Here is a 20,654-nt window from a genome sequence, read left to right on the forward strand (position 1 = left end):
GTACAACTACGGGCATGCTGAACAATTCACTACCTCATGAGAGTCCCTTTTGACATGCTAAATGAAACATGAAACAGAATGAACCTAAAAAGCAATACCCAGAATGACTGATTGATCTGTTTATCCATCTGTTTCCTCAAAGAGCTGAACCCTAATTTAGCAACACCAAACACAAGGTGGCTGCCTTGTTTGTACCGGGTAGAATAAAGAACATAATCGTTGAAGAAGCATGGAGTAGCTGCTGAAAGTGTGCGCTGTGTACAGCCAGTGGTCAGGCATGTGAGAATTACATTGAAACAATGCAGAAACCATGGCCGAGTGCAGCTCTGTAATCAAGACATGCTGTTAACCATGCATTTTTTGAGGGTTTCCTTCCAAATGCAGGTACTTTTTAATGCTTAAACTCTTTAAACTAAGCACAGTGCCTGCTGTTGTAGACAGAAAACTGGTAACTGGTTGTGTGTGGCTCAATCCTTCTCAAGTGAGATATCTTTTCATAACCTTACAATCCCCCAACCCAGCCCCCAGTGCATTTGTGGATAAACTGTTTTTTGTGTTCAGAATGCAACTGCAGAGAGATTAGAGCACGTAACACAATCTCAGGACTACGTCCCCTCACTCAATTTCCCCCTCTTGTGCCATCGCTCTTCATGCAAACCTCAACCATTAAAAATAAAAGCTCTTCTTAAAGCATTGGCAAGCTAAGCACTTTATCAACACTGACACCTTTCGGCTTCCTCAGATCCATGTGGATAAGGCTTGTTGACCTGCCGACAGTACAGAGGAATTGAGAAGCTGCAGTCTGGCATTTTCACACCTGGTCTCTGGAAACATGAGAAACATGAGAGCTGTAGTTTTGAAGTACAGCCTCTTGTCAGCAAGGCTCAAATCAGGGTTAGAGGAGCTGTAAATAATAAATGGATTAAGACAGCCAAGGTGAGCTTCAGAGACAGACGAGGCAAAAGAGTTCTAGTGATTTGCCAGGTTTTAGTGTTCATTTCTTTTGGAACAATTTCCTTTCCCCTTTACCAGTGAGGTTTATTAATAAACCTTAATTTGCCTCTTCTGGGCTTCAGCTGTAAAGTAGGACTGGCTGGCTACATGCAATGAAGGTCTGAAGGACAAGCAACAAGCCAGTAATGGGGAACGCCGCTCAGTCCTGGCGTTCTCACAGTCTGGTAAGGAGCAAGGCAATCAGTCAGAGTGAAAACGTTCTGACACAGCTCACTCAGAAGCACCACATTGTAATCGGAGGAATCTAAGAGAGCTGCTAAGTCTACAACTGCTGGTACAATCTCGGTGGTAATGCTGTGGTAGTGAGTGATGGAGAAATCTTCACTGCTTTATCTATGAAGTTGGGAATTTCTCATTTTGTTTCCATGGCCTAGTGCAATTTCCTAGAAGTAGTCTTTGTTAACAGAGAGTGGAGGTTGTGTGCGGTCATTTACTTTTAAAGTCTTCATTTAACTAACAGTGACACTGAGTTATCAATAAAACAATGGCTTTGAACAATGAATACCGAAATGAAAAAAGTGACTTCAAGAAATGAGTACTGAAATGCATTGTCTGTGATGAAAAATGAAATTTTTATTAGGTGTATTTCTCATTGTTCAACTGCTTCTGGAATTATTTGTGGAAAAGACCAAAAAAATTAGACAATATGGCACTGAAAAACAAAAATGCTTTTATGGTAGCATCATTGGCAGGTACGATGAAGGAAATGCTGGTTCATAATAAAGTGTCCTGCAATCGCAGTCATATCTTGTAATAGAAAACCTGTAGGAACTCTTTGTTCTGCAGTTTAGTTCTGCCTAATAACAGAGAATATTCTGACAAGTTTATTGGTAAGGATTTCTTCAGTTGCTTTCTCTTTTGGTACATCAACAAGACAATAATGAAGTTTCTTTTCAAGTCTTAATGGGCCTGGCTTTTAAAGCCTTTTTTTTTTTGCTGTCAACCTTTTCCTCCACATCTGAATAAACTATCTTTGACAGGTAATTTTGCTTGCTTGTCAAAATTCCTCAAGATAAATAATTTGCTTCCTGTGGAGAGGAGAGCCCAGCAGGATGGTAGAATATTAATGAACAGTGCCCGGTGAAAGGGTAGCACAGTGGCATAAGGGTTAGCGTTGTTGCCACATTGATCCGGGGTAGTTGACCGTGTGGATTTTGCACATTCTCCTGGAGTTTGTGGGTTTTCCTTCCATATCCCTAAAGATGTGCATTTTCGGAATAGACCATTTTGTGAGTTTGGAATGTCTGCCTTGCAACAAGTGCTACATGGATAGTCTTGGAGTTCCAACAATACCAGAATTGGATTAAATTTGTTGTGTTGTTTTGCCCGGTCAAAAAGAGTTGAATATACCCCTTGTAAGTTGTCAAGCAGAGTTAGTGAGATTATTTGAAATGAGAAAATGTACTGTCCAGATAAGTGGCTTTTTTCCTTATAAAGTTTGGACTCTTAATATCATGACATTTGTCAGATTTTGAGTTCTGAAGGGTGGTGTAGCAAAGAAGCAGAACATAGTCTTAACATCACAGTTTCAGATTCCATATCATGCTTGCTGAATAACCTTGAAGAAGTCACTTCTGGGAAGTCGCATTCTGGGCTGTCACCGAAAACCATTAGATGCTGAGCTCAACTGTTTATTCAATGTAGTGGCGTCTTTCAGTCATCAAGTACTGCATGAAATTTTGAAATAAACTCGATGTAATATCTGTGTTTCACCGAGCATGCTGGAGCTTCTGAACACTGAAAAGTTTTTAAATCGTTTCTCCTAAATGTTTAGATACTGTATAAAAAAATTACATGTATAGAATACTAACAAGGATTTGCATTTTGTACTTGTGTCTTAGGATTCCAGTGCTCAAAAATGCATGTACTGATTTAATGATTTACATACTTTCATCAGATTTTTTTTTTTATTAGAGGGTTGGGGTGGACTATCATTGTAGCAGGGGAGGCAAGAAAGAAAGGAACCTTGTGCATTCACACAAACTGGGGCAATTCAGATTGGCCAATCAACTTGGCTGCATACTTTGGAATATTTAATATAATAAAAATACAGGTGCTGGTCATACAATTAGAATATCATGACAAAGTTGATTTATTTCAGTAATTCCATTCAAAAAGTGAAACTTGTATATTAGATTCATTCATTACACACAGACTGATGTATTTCAAATGTTTATTTCTTTTAATGTTGATGATTATAACTGACAACTAATGAAAGTCCCAAATTCAGTATCTCAGAAAATGAGAATATCAATTAAGACCAATGCAAAAAAGGATTTTTAGAAATGTTGGCCAACTGAAAGGTATGAACATGAAACGTATGAGCATGTACAGCACTCAATATTTAGTTGGGGCTCCTTTGGCCTGGATTACTGCAGCAATGCGGAGTGTCATGGAGTCGATCAGTCTGTGGCACTGCTCAGGTGTTATGAGAGCCCATGTTGCCTTTAGCTCTTCTGAATTGTTGGGTCTGGCGTATTGCATCTTCCTCTTCACAATACCCCATAGATTTTCTATGGGGTTAAGGTCAGGCGAGTTTGCTGGCCAATCAAGAACAGGGATACCATGGTCCTTAAACCAGGTACTGGTAGCTTTGGCACTGTGTGCAGGTGCCAGGTCCTGTTGGAAAATGAAATCTGCATCTCCATAAAGTTCGTTAGCAGCAAGCAGCATGAAGTGCTATAAAACTTCCTGGTAGACGGTTGCGTTGACCTTGGACCTCAGAAAACACAATGGACCAACACCAGCAGATGACATGGCACCCCAAACCATCACTGACTGTGGAAACTTTACACTGGACCTCAAGCAACGTGGATTCTGTGCCTCTCCTCTCTTCCTCCAGACTCTGGGACCTTGATTTCCAAAGGAAATGCAAAATTTACTTTCATAAGAGAACATAATTTTGGACCACTCAGCAGCAGTCCAAAAGTGAGACGCTTCTGACGCTGTCTCTTGTTCAAGAGTGGCTTGACACAAGGAATGCGACAGCTGAAACCCATGTCTTGCATTTGTCTGTGCGTGGTGGTTCTTGAAGCACTGACTCCAGCTGCAGTCCACTCTTTGTGAATCTCCCCCACATTTTTGAATGGGTTTTGTTTCACAATCCTCTCCAGGGTGTGGTTATCCCTATTGCTTGTACACTTTTTTCTACCACATCTTGTCCTTCCCTTCGCCTCTCTATTAATGTGCTTGGACACAGAGCTCTGTGAACAGCCAGCCTCTTTAGCAATGACCTTTTGTATCTTGCCCTCCTTGTGCAAGGTGTCAATGGTCGTCTTTTGGACAACTGTCAAGTCAGCAGTCTTCCCCATGATTGTGTAGCCTACAGAATTAGACTGAGAGACCATTTAAAGGCTTTTGCAGGTGTTTTGAGTTAATTAGCTGATTAGAGTGTGGCACCAGGTGTCTTCAATATTGAACCTTTTCACAATATTCTAATTTTCCGAGATACTGAATTTGGGACTTTCATTAGTTGTCTGTTATAATCATCAACATTAAAAGAAATAAACATTTGAAATACATCAGTCTGTGTGTAATGAATGAATCTAATATACAAGTTTCACTTTTTGAATGGAATTACTGAAATAAATCGACTTTGTCATGATATTCTAATTTTATGACCAGCACCTGTATGTATAAGTTTACAGTATGTATCTACTGTATGTCCATCTTCTCAACCTGCTTATTCCATGGAGTGCATCTATATAATAATATTCCCAACTCCACTTAATCCAATCCATTCCTCCAGTAAGATGGTAGATGCTGAAAGAATTTGGCAAAATATGCTAAATGTTGACTGTAATGTGGACTGTGCTGCATATATTGTGTGGAAAAACCTAGTGCTGCTATACATTGCTTTACATCAGTGATGACTGCTCAGCGTACAACATTACCCCAACATTAAGGGAGCTATTGAGCAGCCTTGGCATTCTGTAATGATCAGACTACAAGAACGCAGCTTCACACAAATCGGCTATCAAAAGAAACATCCACCAAATCACCACCATCACCATAAACCATGTTAACAGGAACAGAAATGAGATAAACAAGGTGGTGTTCACATAATGATTGGTAAGAAATCCGTTCAAGTCAGTGCTCCCTTCTATCCTGTTTTCAAATGTTCACTCACTGGACAACAGGCTGGATGACCTCAGACTTCAATGGATAACCCAGCGAAAGATGGACTGTTCCATTGTTGTTATTACGGAAATGTGTAGCATGATAACATCTCTGATGCAGCCATTCATTTGGATAGACAGACCATTACCTGAGCTTACAGAGTTGCTTCGTTAACAGGGAAGGTGCGTGAGGCCGGTCTGTGTCTTTATGTGAACACCAAATGATGCAGAAACCCTGCAGTAGTGTTAAGCCACTGCTCTCCAGTCCAGTGCTTTATTGTTATTTTTAGTTGTGGCCATACACATCCTCCAGGGAGTTAATTCTAAACAAGCACTGCGTACAGAACTGTTACAGACAGCAGCAAACCGTATATCCCAGTGGTTTTACTTTTGTGACTAGAGATTTAGATCATGTGAACCTGAAGACTGTTTTCTCTAACCTTTATCAATGCATGAACTTTCCAACCAGGAGAGAGAACAAATTGGATCTTGTGTGTACAAACACTGTCTTTTCCTGTCATGTTTCCATTATGCTACTGCCTGCATACAGAAAACTGCTTAATGGTCCAAACCAACTCTCAGTGTCATCACACTAAGCATTGGCTCCCCCCAGGGCTGTGTATTCAGCCCACTTCTGTTCACTCTGCGGAGTCACAAATGTATGGATACGTACAGCTCTTAATACCATCATTAAATCTGTGGATGAGATGAGTCAGCTGACATAACGGAGATATGACAATTGGTGGATTGGAGTAAGTGCAACAATCTGTCTCTTAATGTGGACAAGACTAAGGAGATGATTGTTGACTTCAGGAAGCCCCATGCTCTCCACACCCCACTGTACATTGAGGGCTCTGCTGTGGAATTGGTCAAGAGCACCGGATTCCTTGGTGTACTCCCGGCAGCTGACCGTAACTTGGTCAATTAACACCACCGTCATAGCTTAAAAGGCACAGCATCGTCACCACTTCCTTTGGTGGCTGAAGAAGGCAAGCCTACCTGTCTCCATTCTCACCTCATTCTACAAGGGCACCATCGAAAGCGCTCTGATCATCTGCATCACTGTTTGATTTGGGAACTACATTGTTTCTGACAGTAAGATCCTACAATGGATAAAGATCACTGGGACCTTTCTGCCCTCCATTAAAGACGTCTCTATTAAAACGTTGCATACACAAATCCTCTGTTCTGTGTTCTGCAGCATCTGAACCAATTCTGAAAGGTTCTGCAACAGCTAATCCTTGGTAACTCTGTGTTACTCCCGAGCCCACAGATCTGCTCCTATTAGCTTATTTGTATTCAGTACATTTGTTGCACTTGTTACTACTGTTGTTTTTTTATTAGTAGTTGTTGTTATTATTTATCTCTTATTTATTGCTATGTATTCACTTACCTTTTTTTTATCTATTGTATTGTATAGTATAGTTCTTTACCTGTCTTGCTGTTGTCCTGTGTTTATGTGTATGTTGCACGGGCAACATTATTTTGTGTCACTGTACGCTGTAATACTGTACAGTGTATGGATGATATGACATTAAAGCCACTTGACTTGACAGTGTTGCATGGGTACTTCAGACTATCCCAGCAGCTCTGGTCTGAAGCCAGTGAACAGTCTGGGGATGGACATCTCTCCAGCGCAAGGCCAACTCACGTCTATACTCACATGCATACAATATAGTAAAAATGAAGGTGAAAGGTTGGGGTCCCAGGTGTGAAAAAACCTGTTTAACGAATTTTTGCGTGTACCCTAGAAGACTGCCAGCAGTGACTGTTGCATTAGGTAGTTAAGGTCATTGATGGGAGCTTTTTTACGTCTTACTTGTGAGGTAAATGGGCTGAAGAACGATAAGGCTTATAAGGGATAAGAAGGTGGGAAAAGTGAGGTGAGGGTCGTTTTTTCTTTCTGTGTCAGTGACTTCTGACCTGTGGATACAAACAGATAAGTATGTCATCTTTCCATTGTTGGCAACAACCTGTTCGTATATTCCTTTTAATTTATTCCATTTATGTCCAAACAAATGTTCACATTCCTGACTATATATAGCTTTTCATTTACACTCCACTCATGTCTGTACTTGCCTTTCAGTACACTAAATGACCTGCATTTATTTATTTGTTATGGAGTGCTGAACAATATCACTCAATCTATACGAGGATGGCTCAGCTGCAGGAAAGGCTTTTGAAATTGTTGGGCATTCAGAGAAGTCCTCTCTTGTGAAGTGAAAAGCCAACATCCTGTACTTTGCTGATTTGCTAAAAAATATTCAGTTCACAACCAGGGCTTTCAAATGTCAATGGGATTTTTATATGCCTTGCAGTGGCTGGTACAGAACCTCTGAAAGGCTACAGCTTATAGCATAGCTAGAGTTTCAGAAATGTATAAAATATTTGTGAAATCAAATGCATTTAACTTTCAGTTTAATGTTCACAGACAGTAATGGCAAAACGTTTTTCTATTCCTCGGTTAATGCCTTAAGCTTACACTGTTTTCATTCAGAAATGAACACCTTCATGTTGTATTATACATGTATTGTAACTGAATGGTCTTATGCGTTTGCAGTGTATGCTATTTATATAGTGCTGTTGAAAATATGTTTTGTGTAATTATAAAAATCAAATCATTTCCTCTCCATCTGTTTTTTGGGACCTACTTTATCTTGATAAAGGTCATGTGCAGTACCAACTTCCCCTATCAGAATTAAGCATATGTAGAAATCAGTCGTGGACCAAGTGGGTCTCAACATCAGTAGTCACATACAGGTGTCTGAGCCACAATGCGAGGAGAACGCCCTTGTGGATATGGAGAGAACATACAAACTTATCTCGGACAATGACCAGAAAAACACTTGAACGTAGCTTTCTGGATATACTGTATAAGGCAGCAGTTCTAGCAACTCACCGAAGCCATTTTAAATTAGATTTTTTTTCCATGTTGGTTGTACTTGGGAGAAACTGGGATTTTCAACCTTTTCTCTTTTTAATTCTTACCATTTAGTGAAAGTAACTTAGCCCATAAAATATTTTATAACATCTGCCTTCCTTATTTGTGGTAATCTGGCTACATGAAAAGATTTAAAATCTTACCTGTTTTCTTAAAGATACCTTTTCTCGTTTTAAACCAAAATCAGATTATTGGAACTCAAAACTAGTATTGTCTGTACGGCACAAGCTGCGTTCAATGAAGAATGGGGGATAGTGGCTTTTTTGTTGAACTTTATATATACAAAGCACATTCGTCCAACACTTAAGGCAATTTTGTCTAGTGCAGAAGGTCTGTAAACTACGTGCATCAATCAAACTACAGTATTTTTCACCTATACTTATAATTGAAGTTTGTTCTGTTATAAACAGTGAGTACTTACCAATGGCCAGGACAGAGGCCAGTAGCCACTTCAGCTCTCCATGATCTCTCTCTCAGGACCTACTCTGAGAGGTGGACCTCAACACACATTAGCAATGTCTATGCAACTTGACATGCCATTGTGAGAAGAAAGGCACCCTGGGGCTTGTAAGCCCTGTAAACATACTGGGTGCCACCAAAGGCCAGCTGGTAGGGGCAAAAGTGAGGGAAAGATAGGGATGTGCAAGATGAGACAACACGTGATATTTCCCAAAAATGAAAAGAGGTGACCCAGCTGTTTCCAGATACGCCTGACCTTCAGCAGAGACAAAGTGTGAGGCGATGGAAGCTTGTCTGAAGATCAGAACACCTCCCGGCCAAACTGTGGATATAAGAATAGGGACGGTGTTGCCCTCTTAAAAGTTAGGAATGGCACCAAACTGTTCAGAATTCAGTCCATGAGTGGAAGGAGAGGGACTTTGTGACCATTTTATATGAGGAATTACAGAAGCTGAATAACAATACTTTTCCATTAAGAACTTAGTAGTCTCAGATGCAGCCAGGCTTCATAGTTCCATCCTGGCCTTGGTTCTGATTCTAGGTTTAGTCAAGTGTGAAAGCCACAAGGAGTTCAAAGCAACCTCAAGCCATAAACGCAGTTGGAAGATGAGTTTGGAGCATGGGCTCATCAGCAAGACTCAGAGAAGGCAAGTTTGAGAGAGAGAGAAATGGAAAGTGGGAGAAAGGCTTGTTTTTTAGTAATTGAGAAGTGGTAAGTGGGTGGGATATCCCATCAAGTCAATACCCTTGAGAAGTAAAGTGTTTTAAACTTTGTGTTGTTGCTGTGTTCATTCACTCCCTTCGTGTTTCTTTTATAAACAAATCATCTGTATACGTTTGACCTCCTTGTTATTTGTTCTTGGTTAGGACCTCCCACCCATCGTGATATATGCAGTTAATAGCTGGGGTGCATTGCCTGTGGGAGTTGCAGAGTTTTTGTACATTTTCATCCTGCACCATTACTGTCTCTGTGGAGTGCGAACATTCCCGCTGTGCTTGTTTCTCTTTAAGTATTTTTATTTTTCCTCACATTCTAAAAACTCAAAATTTACCTTCTGTGTGTATGACAGACTCAGTAACTTATCTGTTGCACCCCCAGGAGCCTGTGATGGCAAGTGGCCTTTTCACCAATACTCTCAATGAAGCGATCGAGTCTCCATGTGCCTGACACACCGCGCTGTGTTAAACTACTGGGGGTTTGGGCACCACATTATTAAAAGTATGATCAACTCTTTGTTAATGGAGACTAAGGTCTGTGGGGATCTTAATCTGGGCTTGGGTTATACCTGAGATGGGCTGCAGCCTTACACCTGATGCTCGACTTACAGCAACCCTATATTAGAAAAAAAAAACACACTCGGGGATGAATAAATTGTTACACTAGTCAGAAATCAATGAAGCTGGCGTGCTTAGGCAGATGTGAATATGCGCTTCTACTGTTTCCACAGTATTTAAAGCTGCAAAGTTAAATTAGTTATTAAAAGAGTGCTTGCATTAAAAAGGGAGCTTTTACTGAAATTGCATATCCAGCTGATTAAAAAGATGAACAAAACGCAAGTGGATATCTATAGCTGGGCTCCTAATCTTGGATGTAGGGGTTTTTGTTCAAAGCCTTTTCCTAATCCGAGGCCAGTTGTTCTCTTTAATTGGATTTCTAGCTCAGGTAAGTTTGTTGATCTTCTGTTCCAGCATTTAAAGCCTAACTCCACATTGTTAAATTGTTTAAGGATTTATTATATTTGCTTAAGTAATTGAAAGAACTTTTTTGAGATTTTTCTCTCTTATTTATTGAAAAATCATTTAGGTTAATAGTAGTTCTTTGATGTTTATATCCACAAGTGCCATTCACAAGATAATGCCAAATGACGCACTCCTGTTTAGGTTATATTTTTATTTTCATCTGGAGTAAATTGCAAGTATTAGGAAGTCCTTTGTAATTGCCGGGATTTATTTTATTTAATTTTTGGATTTGTTATGATTGCTGTTTTCTTCAGTGTTTATTTTTAGCATTATTTATGTGATGCCATCATGGTGTCAATTTATGAGGTGTTCTTTTCTTGGCTGTTGCCATTTTCTGATTTTTTTGTAGCCTCTGCTATATTGCTGTTGACAATAATGTTCATTGCTAAAAGACGGCAGTGTTAATGAATGCGACCAAACCTTTCTTCCAAACAAAGGATCAAGGTGTGTGTGTCCAAAACAATGGACTTCTAAAACTCAAAGAAGTGAAGCAACTGAAAACAAAAGCAAACAATCCTAACCCAATTTACTCTGTTTCGGTAATTACTTTCAAACTCAACTTCCCTTCTTTCCTTTGCTCACCTACAGTAGCTGTGCTCAGTGAGACTGACCGTCTGCCTACTTAAACTAGCCCCTAATGGATGAAAAAACGAAAAGCGTTAAATGATGGCTTAAAATATGAGTGTGCAAAGACGGAGAAGAAAATGTGTAACAGTCCAAAAATGAGCAAAAAGGCAGAGTCTGATAATTTGAAATTAATCAGAACGGCTGTTGGTCTTACCATGGTTCCACCTTAAAATGACCACATCAAGTAGCCAAGTGCCTAAAACAGGGGTCCTCAATCACAGTCCTGGAGGGCCGCAGTGGCTGCAGGTTTTTGTTCTAACCCGGTTGTTTAATTAGAAAACAATTCTTGCCAATAATTTAATTTCATGGTTTGTTAGTGCTTTAGCTCTGCTGTGTCAGGTAATTCTCATATCCTAGATTTTCTTCCCCTTTCTAAGGATATCATCCAAATGATCTGAAGGCTTATTCTCAGTCCTTCACTTTTTTCTCTTCACTTTCCTTCCAAGTATTTAATTAAACCCAATAGTGCATGATAAATACACACCGGTGTAAATGGTAACAAGCTAAATGGAGAAATGCTGGTCTCTTTTGTCATTTGCATGTTATTGCTAATTAGGAGCAAACCAAGAATACAGCTGTTTAAGACTAAAATAAGTAGTAAATGTTCAAAATCGTAATGAGCGAGACAACTAAAGTGAAGCAGAAGTGTTACTTGAGCAATAAGTGCTTCTTATTAAGCAATTGGGTTGGAACAAAAACCTGCAGCCACCGCGGCCCTCCAGGACTGTGATTGAGGACCTCTGGCCTAAAATGTCAAAATGTTGCAACCATCATGGAAACTGGAAGTCAGTAAAAGCAAAGAAAATAGAATGGATAAAATACAGTAAAAGCCAAATACACACACACAACACCAGGGTATAAACCGTGGGAATTAGGATTTTATGTTGGTATTATGACTTTTCCTACATTTTTCAGTCATAGGTTTTACTTACATAACCTTAAGAAAAGCCCAATAAGTTGTAGATAGCTATTTAAAAATCATTTTTAAACTCAATTGAATTTATTTTAGTATGTCATAAGATGTAGGAATGGCCTTATTTGTCCTTGAGAGGTAACAGTCAATGAGCACTCATCTGAAATTACAATGCATACTGTACATTACCCACAAACATAGAGCGAGCAACTATAGTGATTTCAAATTAAGAAAGAAAGTGAGTGTTTTGGATTGTGCAGATAGCTGACATCCACCGCTGACGGAAAAGCAACGGTTGAGAATTCTGAATGCAAAAAACTCGGAGACAGACTTGCTGCTGTGGAAGATGGATGCAGAAGGAATAATATTAGAATCAAAGGTCTACCTGAGAATCATGAAAGTCCAAACTCAGTGAAATTCGTAGCTGAACTATTCTGAAAAATAATTGGAGAGGATTTCAAAACAGACACCGAGATAGCAGCAGCTTCCCGCATACGTGGATTGAATACCTCAAAGCCTAGAACTTTCATCGTGCGCTTTGGAAAATTACAGTTTAAACTGCCTACAACATTACTTCTCAGACAGAAACAAGAGATTATATTTGAAAATAACCACATTAGTTTTTTCCCTGATTTCTCACCCTCAACAGCTGCTAAATGTGTTGCTTTTTTCAACATTAAACAGCGTTTACGGAAAGCCGAGATCAGATACAGCCTCTTGTATCCTGCCAAACTGAAAGTGGACATTCAAGGCAAGCATTACATTTTTACCACTACGGAGGAAGCAGAAAAAGAACTAAGAAAACTGAGCCCGACACTTTTTTAAAATACGATTGCGAGTCCCATTCTGTCATTGCATGGCAAAGAAGATCTTACCGGCTGTCTGATCCGCTTGTAATGATACTGGTACCTTAATTATACATTCTTTTCCCTTCTCGGCCACTTTCTGTTTATGTTTTAATTACAATTATACACGTATAATACATATGTATGTATATGTGGAAGAAATTAAATTAGTAACTTTTAATTTTTTATTTATTTTAAAGGAAACTGTTTAACATCATACCCTTGGTTTATTTTTATTGTTATTATTGCATTAGGGTTTACTATGCTTATCCAGGGCCACTTTTTAACATCATTCCCTGGGTTTATTATCTTACTATTTCAAGACTGTTGAAGATTATGTTTTATGCTTATAGTATTTGGACTGTATTGGCAATAGATACCTCAATTTTAATCCTCATACGCCGCTGCTGGGTGCCTTTGTGTTCTTTTTGGGCGTGCTCTGTCTCTAGGTATATCAGAGGACTGGGACTTTGTGAAGTGGGGTCCAGCCTCACGTGGGGAGGCAAAATGGGGGGGCGGGGGGGGGGGATTGGGGGGGAGAGAAAGGGATTGTGCAGATAGCGATCTTCAGACTGAGCATGTTTCATGTTTGCCGTGCTACAACAGAGAGGAAAAAGAAAAAGATTGTCCGAGACTGCTACCTATTTTGATGTGCTTAGTTTTTGATTAGCTGCCTAACAGAAGCAACACAGCACTACTTTCATGGTGCAGTATAACATTTGCTACTATGATGAACAGTCATGACAGAGTCATGTAATCAGTCACACTTCCTGCAATACCAAGCTGTATAACTTGACATCCTTACATCAACACGATTCAAAAACCGTGCTCATTAAATTTGATAGGCTATCCGACTAGAAGTCGTGTTTAATCTTGCAGCAAGGTGTGGCCTCACAATCTTGTACCTTTCAAGCATAAGGTGGAAAAGTCTGATTCTGATTAAAGTAACATTTCCGTTTTTTGGCCTGACAGATGAACTCATTCAGCATCTGTTGATAAGGTGCCGAAATAAAGAAAGCTCTTATATCTTCCTTGAGGCAGTGGTTTGGAAACAAGACAGCAAAATCTTTTGAAAAAATGGAAACTCTAAGGTTTTCCTTTTATCATATTTGACTGATCTTCCCACACAGCTTCGGAGTCGAAAGGTGCCTACAAATAAGCAGCTGTAACTATTTGCGCAAATGTGTGCAGTGCTGGTGTGGAGTTTGATGATTTAATCTACATGAAATATTGATCTGCCTACAAACACATTTTAGTTTTCTTCATTGCATTTTGAATTTACATTGTTTTTTTCTCATTTGTATCATTTTTCTTTTGAAATTTTGTTTTTATTTAATTTTTGTTTTACACATGTTCATGTTTGTTAATTTTTTTCTTTTTATTTGATCCTTTTTTTGGCTTTCAGTTGATTTTATTGGCGGATTTGATCCATTCCCACTCTACCATGTCAATGAGAAACCATCCCATCTACTCTTAAAGCCGATGTACCTGTAAGTACTCTGTAGAAACATTTTAACTGGTACTTCATAAGTAGTCTATGGCATCCTAACTCTTTAAACTCCCATGCATCTGTTTTATTTGTCTGCTTTGTTTCGTTTTGTCCCATATTCTTTTTGCTGTGCAAAACTACAAGAGGTTCCCTTTGTTAACTGACAAGGGACTGACTGCTTGTCAATGAGCTCATCAGTGATATTTTAGGGTGTAATGCACCACAAAGAATACACTGGCAAAAGCGTGTTCAGCACATTAACACCTCAGACATGCCCACATTTACTTGTTTTACAATAGGGATTCTTTTATTAATCCATTAATTTATCGATACTTCTTAATGTTATTGCTGAATATGGAGTTAATATATGAAATTCAATTTTTTTTTGCTTTTGGTTGATGTGAAGATATCTAAAAGACAAATGTAAATAAGAAATTCCACACTTTTGTCATAAAAATAGATATGTATGAATTACTAAATCTATAATTATTCACGACTTTGCTGCGGCTAACCTAAGGAGGCTCTGGTTTAGCGGGTGGCATGGTGGCACAAGGGTTGGAGGCACTTTCTCATAGCTCTGGCAGAGTTGATTACAGTTGGTTTGCATTTTCCCACTGTTTCTGTGAGAGTTTAATGCAGGTGCCTCGTCCAAAATCCCAAAGAAATGCGGGGGAGATTAACTCTGGTGACTCTGAATTGACCCCATATGAGAGAGCATGTGTGCACCCTTTGGTGGACTGGTATTTTCTGTCATGCTTTTGATGATTTTGGGATAAAATCCAGTTCCTTGTGCCCCTAAAACTGTATGTCGCTTGTCCACTGGATGGAAGAATGTGTGGTTGAAACTAGAGGCCTTTGAGTTCCCATTAGTTCAAGTGTCCATATGTGTGTAGTGGAATAGATAACCTAGAGTTCAGGTTAAGCCCCATGATCATTTAGTGCAGACCCCCTGAGAGCTACATAACAGAGCTATTGAACAGTTCCTGTCATGTAAAGGGTAAAAGAAAATTTCCAAAGCATTGAAAATCCCCCAAAACACATCAATGTCCATTATAAAGAAATTGAGAAAAATCACAGCACAACCATACATCTGTGTAGAACAAGGTGTCCTCTAAAATTGAGAATGGCAGTGAAAAAAACTATCAGGAGACCTAATCCAATTCTAATGTAATTACAGTCGACTGTCACCGAAATAGGAGAAACTATTCATGAGACAGTAACTGCTGGGTTCTTCACTGAGCTGAACTTCAGAAAACAGCGCAAAGTGAAACCAATTATTGGAAAACTCAGAATTGATCTTGGCTTCTGTTTTTAATTAGAAATGTATCTGACTCTGAGATCAAGTGGAAGATGATTTTGTGGTCTATTAAGATCAAAATTGAACTTTGTCTGAGATAAGAGCTACATTTGACACTAAGTGTGACAACTCACCAGTGGCCTAAAACAGTAAAGTCAGTGTGTTGGAGTGGCAGACCTCCATTTACTTGAGAATGTGTGCAAGGAGTTAGAAAAGAGTGTACAAAAAGCTTAGGATCCAGACGTGCTAAACTAGTGAGAGTGCTATTCATTTCAGCCAAAAACTGACTCAAGTGGCATGAGTGAGCTTTAGTGTACACATGAATGTGGCCCGAGAGTGACTGACACCCCATCCAGAGGTGGTTTTTACCCCACGCCCAAAGTTCAGTTGCCTCCTGGCCACCCTTTACAATGTAATAATAATAATAATTCATTACATTTATATAGCGCTTTTCTCAGTACTCAAAGCACTATCCACACAGGAAGGAACCGGGAAGCGAACCCACAATCTTCCACAGTCTCCTTACTGCAAAGCAGCAGCACTACCACTGCGCCACCTGTGAGGACAATGTACAGTGCAATGCAAACATTTGGGCACCCTGGCTTAAAATGTCTGCTACTGTGAACAGTGAGTTTACACCAAAAGGTATAAAGTTAAAGATGACACATTTCTTTCCCGCATTTTGTGCAAGATTGGTGTATTGGTTTTGTTTTGTACAATTGTACAGAAAAAAAAGAAAAGGAGCACCATGCTAAAGTTTGGGCACCCCAAGATATTTGAGGTCTCAGATAACTTTTACAGAAGTCTCAGACCTTAATTAGCTTGTTAGGGCTATGGCCTGTTCACAAACCTAGGTGACGCAAATTGGAAAGCCATATAAATTCTCTGAATCCTCAAACCTTGTCCCAACAGTTAGCATCCATGGGCTCCTCTAAGCAGCTGCCTAGCATTCTGAAAAATCAAATGCCGCAAAGCAGGAGACGGCTACAAGAAGATAACGAAGCATTTTCAGATAGCTCCTTCCTCAGTTTGTAATAGTATTAAGAAATGGTAGTTAACAGGAACAGTGGAGGACAAGTTGAGGTCTGGAAGACCAGGAAAACTTTCTGAAAGAACTGCTTGTTGGATTGATAGAAAAGCAACTAAAAACCCAGGGCTTGGCTGCTTATGACCTTCAGGAAGATTTATCAGACTCTTGAGTGGCAGTGCACTGTTGTACTGTGCAGTGACACCCAAACAAATAAGACCTTCCTGGTAGAGTCAGAAGAAGAAAAACTTTCCTGGATCTTAGCCACAAAATTCAGCACCTGACGTTTGCAAGTAAACATCTAAACAAGCCTGAAGCATTTTGGAAACAAGTCCTGTGGACTGATGAAGTCAAAATATAACATTTTGGCTACAGAGTACAAAGCTATGTTTAGAGACAAGAACACGTCTCTAACTATTAAGCATGGGGGTGGATCGATCATGCTTTGGGCTTGTGTTGCAGCCAGTGGCACAAGGAACATGTCGTTGGTAGAGTGAAGAATGGATTCAAACAAATACCAGCAAATTCTGGAGGTAAACACACCATCTGTAAAAAAGTTGAGGTTTAAAAAGAGAATGGGTCTTACAACTAGATAATGATCTGAAACACAACTCAAAATCTACACTCGAATACCAAGAGGTGCAACCTGACAGTTTTGACATGGCCCTCACAGCCCCTCCGACCTAAACATCATTAAAAATCTGTGGAAAGATCTCAAAAGACCAGTGCATGCAAGATGGCCAAGGAATCTTGCAGAATTTGAAGCCTTTTACAAGAATGAATGGGCCGAATAACCCCAAGTAAGAACTGAAAGAGTCCTAGCTGGCTACAAAAAGCTTTTACAAGCTGTGGTACTTGAACAAGGAGGTGCTACTAAGCACTGACCATGTCGGGTGACCCAAATCTTTGCTGCAGGCCCTTTTCATTTTTTTTTGTATTTTGTACCTGTGAATGATGGAAAATAAAAATGTAATCTTGCTTAAAATAGTAAAGAAATGTGGCATCTTTAACTTCATGCCTTTTCGAGATCAGTTCACCTTCTGCTCACGTAATTATTCATAATAGCAGACATTTTAAGCAAGGGTACCCAAACGATAGATAGATAGATAGATAGATAGATAGATAGATAGATAGATAGATAGATAGATAGATAGATAGATAGATAGATAGATAGATAGATAGATAGATAGATAGATAGATAGATAGATAGATAGATAGATAGATACTGCATCTATGATTTTGATGCATTTCGAGCTCATAAAGTGGTCTTGCTTTACTCTCACTGACACAGAAGTAACATTCTCTCCTCTTCAGCCACATGTCTGCACTACCTGCCTATGCACGCAAGTTCAAGTTTGCTTTGTAGTTAATGAAGCAGAAACAGCTGCCATATCAAACTTTAAATTATATGTGAAAGCAATGGAAAAGTCTGCCCTATTAGTGCTTGACTTGTGCTGCATTCCTCTAATGAGCTGGCAGTTAACAAGGGCACACAATTTATTGTACTCCCAGTTGTTTGCATATTCAGGTCAAGGGCTTGCAAATTAGGCAGTGGCGAAATCCTTCTGTGAAAAAATCCAATGAAAGCTTGCAAATGTGCTTTATGACAATGAGAACATATCATATACTGTATGCTTTGCCAGACCCCATTACTTTGTTTCCTCTGGTGAATGTGTGCGGCTCAGATCTGTTTATGCGCTTCCTGAGCATGATTGGGAAAGCCATTCTATGCTTCCTGTACAGCTGAGGTCTGGTACACAATATCACTGAAATTTGACACAACCAAACTTCTCAGATCGCTCAAAGGTCGTGCTCCTTTGCCAATGCTCGTCTGTATTCTTTCCTCACCGGTTCTTGCGACTCAGTGTCTGTAGTTCATGAAAACTACAGATGTGGGTTGGCAAAGCTCTTGTGACTTTTCCTCTGTGTGTATCGGCACCGCTGGCAGTGTGGCTTTTTTTTAAAGAGGAGGCCGTGTCCTCAGTATGTCCAGAACTTGTGCAGACAATAGAGGCACACAGGCCTGAACTGGCTCTGCTTCACCTCGTGGAGTTGAATTAGGATTCACTGTTCGTGGGAAGTCCAGTTTCACAGCACAGGCTGACTACAACCAAACAAGATCACCCATTTTCCAGATCTGCATCACAGGGTGTTGGTGCCCATCATGGCCGTGGAGGCTCAGAAGTTTTAAACTTCCTGACTTTTGAGCAATGAGACAATACAAAACTGGTTTTATGTGATTATGTTACTTTGTTCATCGGTTTTAAAATACTTTTGTTTGATTTCTTTGCACTTATATATACCTGAGAAATAAACACACTAATCACAGACCAAATGATTGTAAGAAATGTATAATATATAATGGAATTTATTTACTCATCATCAAATAAGAATTATGGAAACATGACAAATTAAATACATACACAAACACTTTACAAATGTGTCTGAAAAGGGAGTAAGGGTATGTTACAATGTGCAGGTCACTCGTGTGTTTCTTCTCGCTGTTAGGATGCTGCTTCCTCAGAAAACAACAACACTCTGCTGTCATCTAATAAAGAAGAACAAGCTTGTCTTTAGAAAGTGTGGCACTCTTTCGTATTAGTTTCAGAAACAGTTGGTATCGGATGTAGGGTTCGTTTAATTGCTTTGATTAAATTGGTTATTAGATAGTAGACGGACAGACTGGCATCCCAACCAGTATGGACGCCGCTTCCTTACACTGGTCAGGAGGCCTTGATAATAGAAGGCCAGGGAGGGAGCGATACCTCCTTTATATGCCAGCATGAAGAGGTGGAAAGATGTAACAGCAGCTACGTCGGGAGTGGCGTCCTAACAACCACTGAGTGGAGTGATGGACTCAGGAACCTGGAAGGTCAGCACAGAGATTGACTGCTTGCTATGAGCAGAGCGTCTCCCCTACACTGTGCGGCAGCATCCCATCTGGCAAGCCCCAGTATGGACAACTGCAAGGCAGCATGGGAGTTGTGGTCCCATTAGCCTGCCCTGTCAGGTTCTGTGGGGGCCACCAGTGGGAGCTCTTTGGGTACTGATGTTACAAGAAGCTTGGTGGTCCTGCCTGACTTGAAAGTGCTTCCCAGGGGCAACACTGGAAGTTCTTTTGGGTTTGGAGTTAAAGAGAGCCCTCTATTCAACTCGGGAAGAGTTGGAGTCGAGTGAGGAGGAGATAGTGAAGGTGAAGAAAAAGAAGAGAAAGAGTTGTGCTCAGGATGCCTGCATGAAAGGAGTGTTTACATTAAAAGCACTTTAGTTGAACTGGGACTGTTTGGGGCTCAGTGGTGCCCCCTACAGGCCACAATCATTAATGTTATGTTGTCTTCGATTAACTTTTCACAACTTTATTTAATCCTAGTGGAAGATCAAAAATGACACCCTATAATTAAAGGATTGTCAATCGATTGTTTTTAATGGACTCGTGAAGCTTTTCGTTAAGTAACTTCCCTGGCATAGCTAACAAAAGAGTGCATTATACTGTCCGGTTATTTGGGGTTTTGGTGGAACACATGGCAAAGTTGCACACACATTACATACAGTACGTACATCGTAAAGGTGTTTGTAAACCTCTCAGAGTCCTTGTTTTCAGGAACTTACCATTTTGTCTGCAGAGGGCGGCCTGTCGCAGGACTTCATTGGCGTTTTGTATCTGCTGGCGCACCAGGACTTTCGGTTTTGTCTGTGACTTTGCGTACAGCTTGCTTGCTAACATTTAATGGGAATGCATTACTTCAGTGTTTTAAACATTTTATAAGCACATATATTGTTCTGTTAACGTATTGGGACAGAAATTGTTTTGAAGAGAATTTCAACGCAGAGAAGTTTGAATTCACCAGAACTGGTGTGTAGATCTTTTGGCGTGTATTTTATATTTGTCACCCTGCTTGTGACATGGCTCGCCATGACAACCACCAGAAAAAATAGGTGCCATTAAAATGTTGTTTTAAATTCTTCACAGTCGGTAGCATCCAGATTGTTTGAAACAGAAAGCAGGTGTTATGGTTCTCATTATAATTTAAGCAAATCAAGAAGACGTTCGATAAATATTAGAACTAGAAAATGACCCAAAATGTAACATTTATTTTAATGTCAGCCTTACCTGCCTTGTGCCTAATGCCGCTCAGGTAGGTTCTCCCCACCGAGCCCCTGAATTAGATAAAGTGGGTCTTGCC

General features: G+C 39.9%; 1 protein-coding gene across 2 annotated transcripts in view; it reads left to right on the forward strand.

Annotated features, from left to right (window-relative positions):
- The window catches only part of LOC114659301 (sodium/potassium-transporting ATPase subunit beta-1-interacting protein 4-like), a 240,637-nt gene that overhangs the window by 218,712 nt on the left and 1,271 nt on the right, over positions 1-20,654 (forward strand). The window contains exon 6 of one of the 2 annotated variants that reach the window (XM_028811715.2): positions 14,063-14,147. The exons of the other annotated variant lie outside the window; for it this stretch is intronic. Coding sequence (XP_028667548.1) covers positions 14,063-14,147 — 85 coding nt within the window. The remainder of the gene's footprint in view (positions 1-14,062; positions 14,148-20,654) is intronic. 2 annotated transcript variants of the gene reach the window in all.

This window comes from Erpetoichthys calabaricus, chromosome 10 (assembly GCF_900747795.2).
Source record: "Erpetoichthys calabaricus chromosome 10, fErpCal1.3, whole genome shotgun sequence".
Lineage (NCBI taxonomy): Eukaryota > Metazoa > Chordata > Cladistia > Polypteriformes > Polypteridae > Erpetoichthys > Erpetoichthys calabaricus.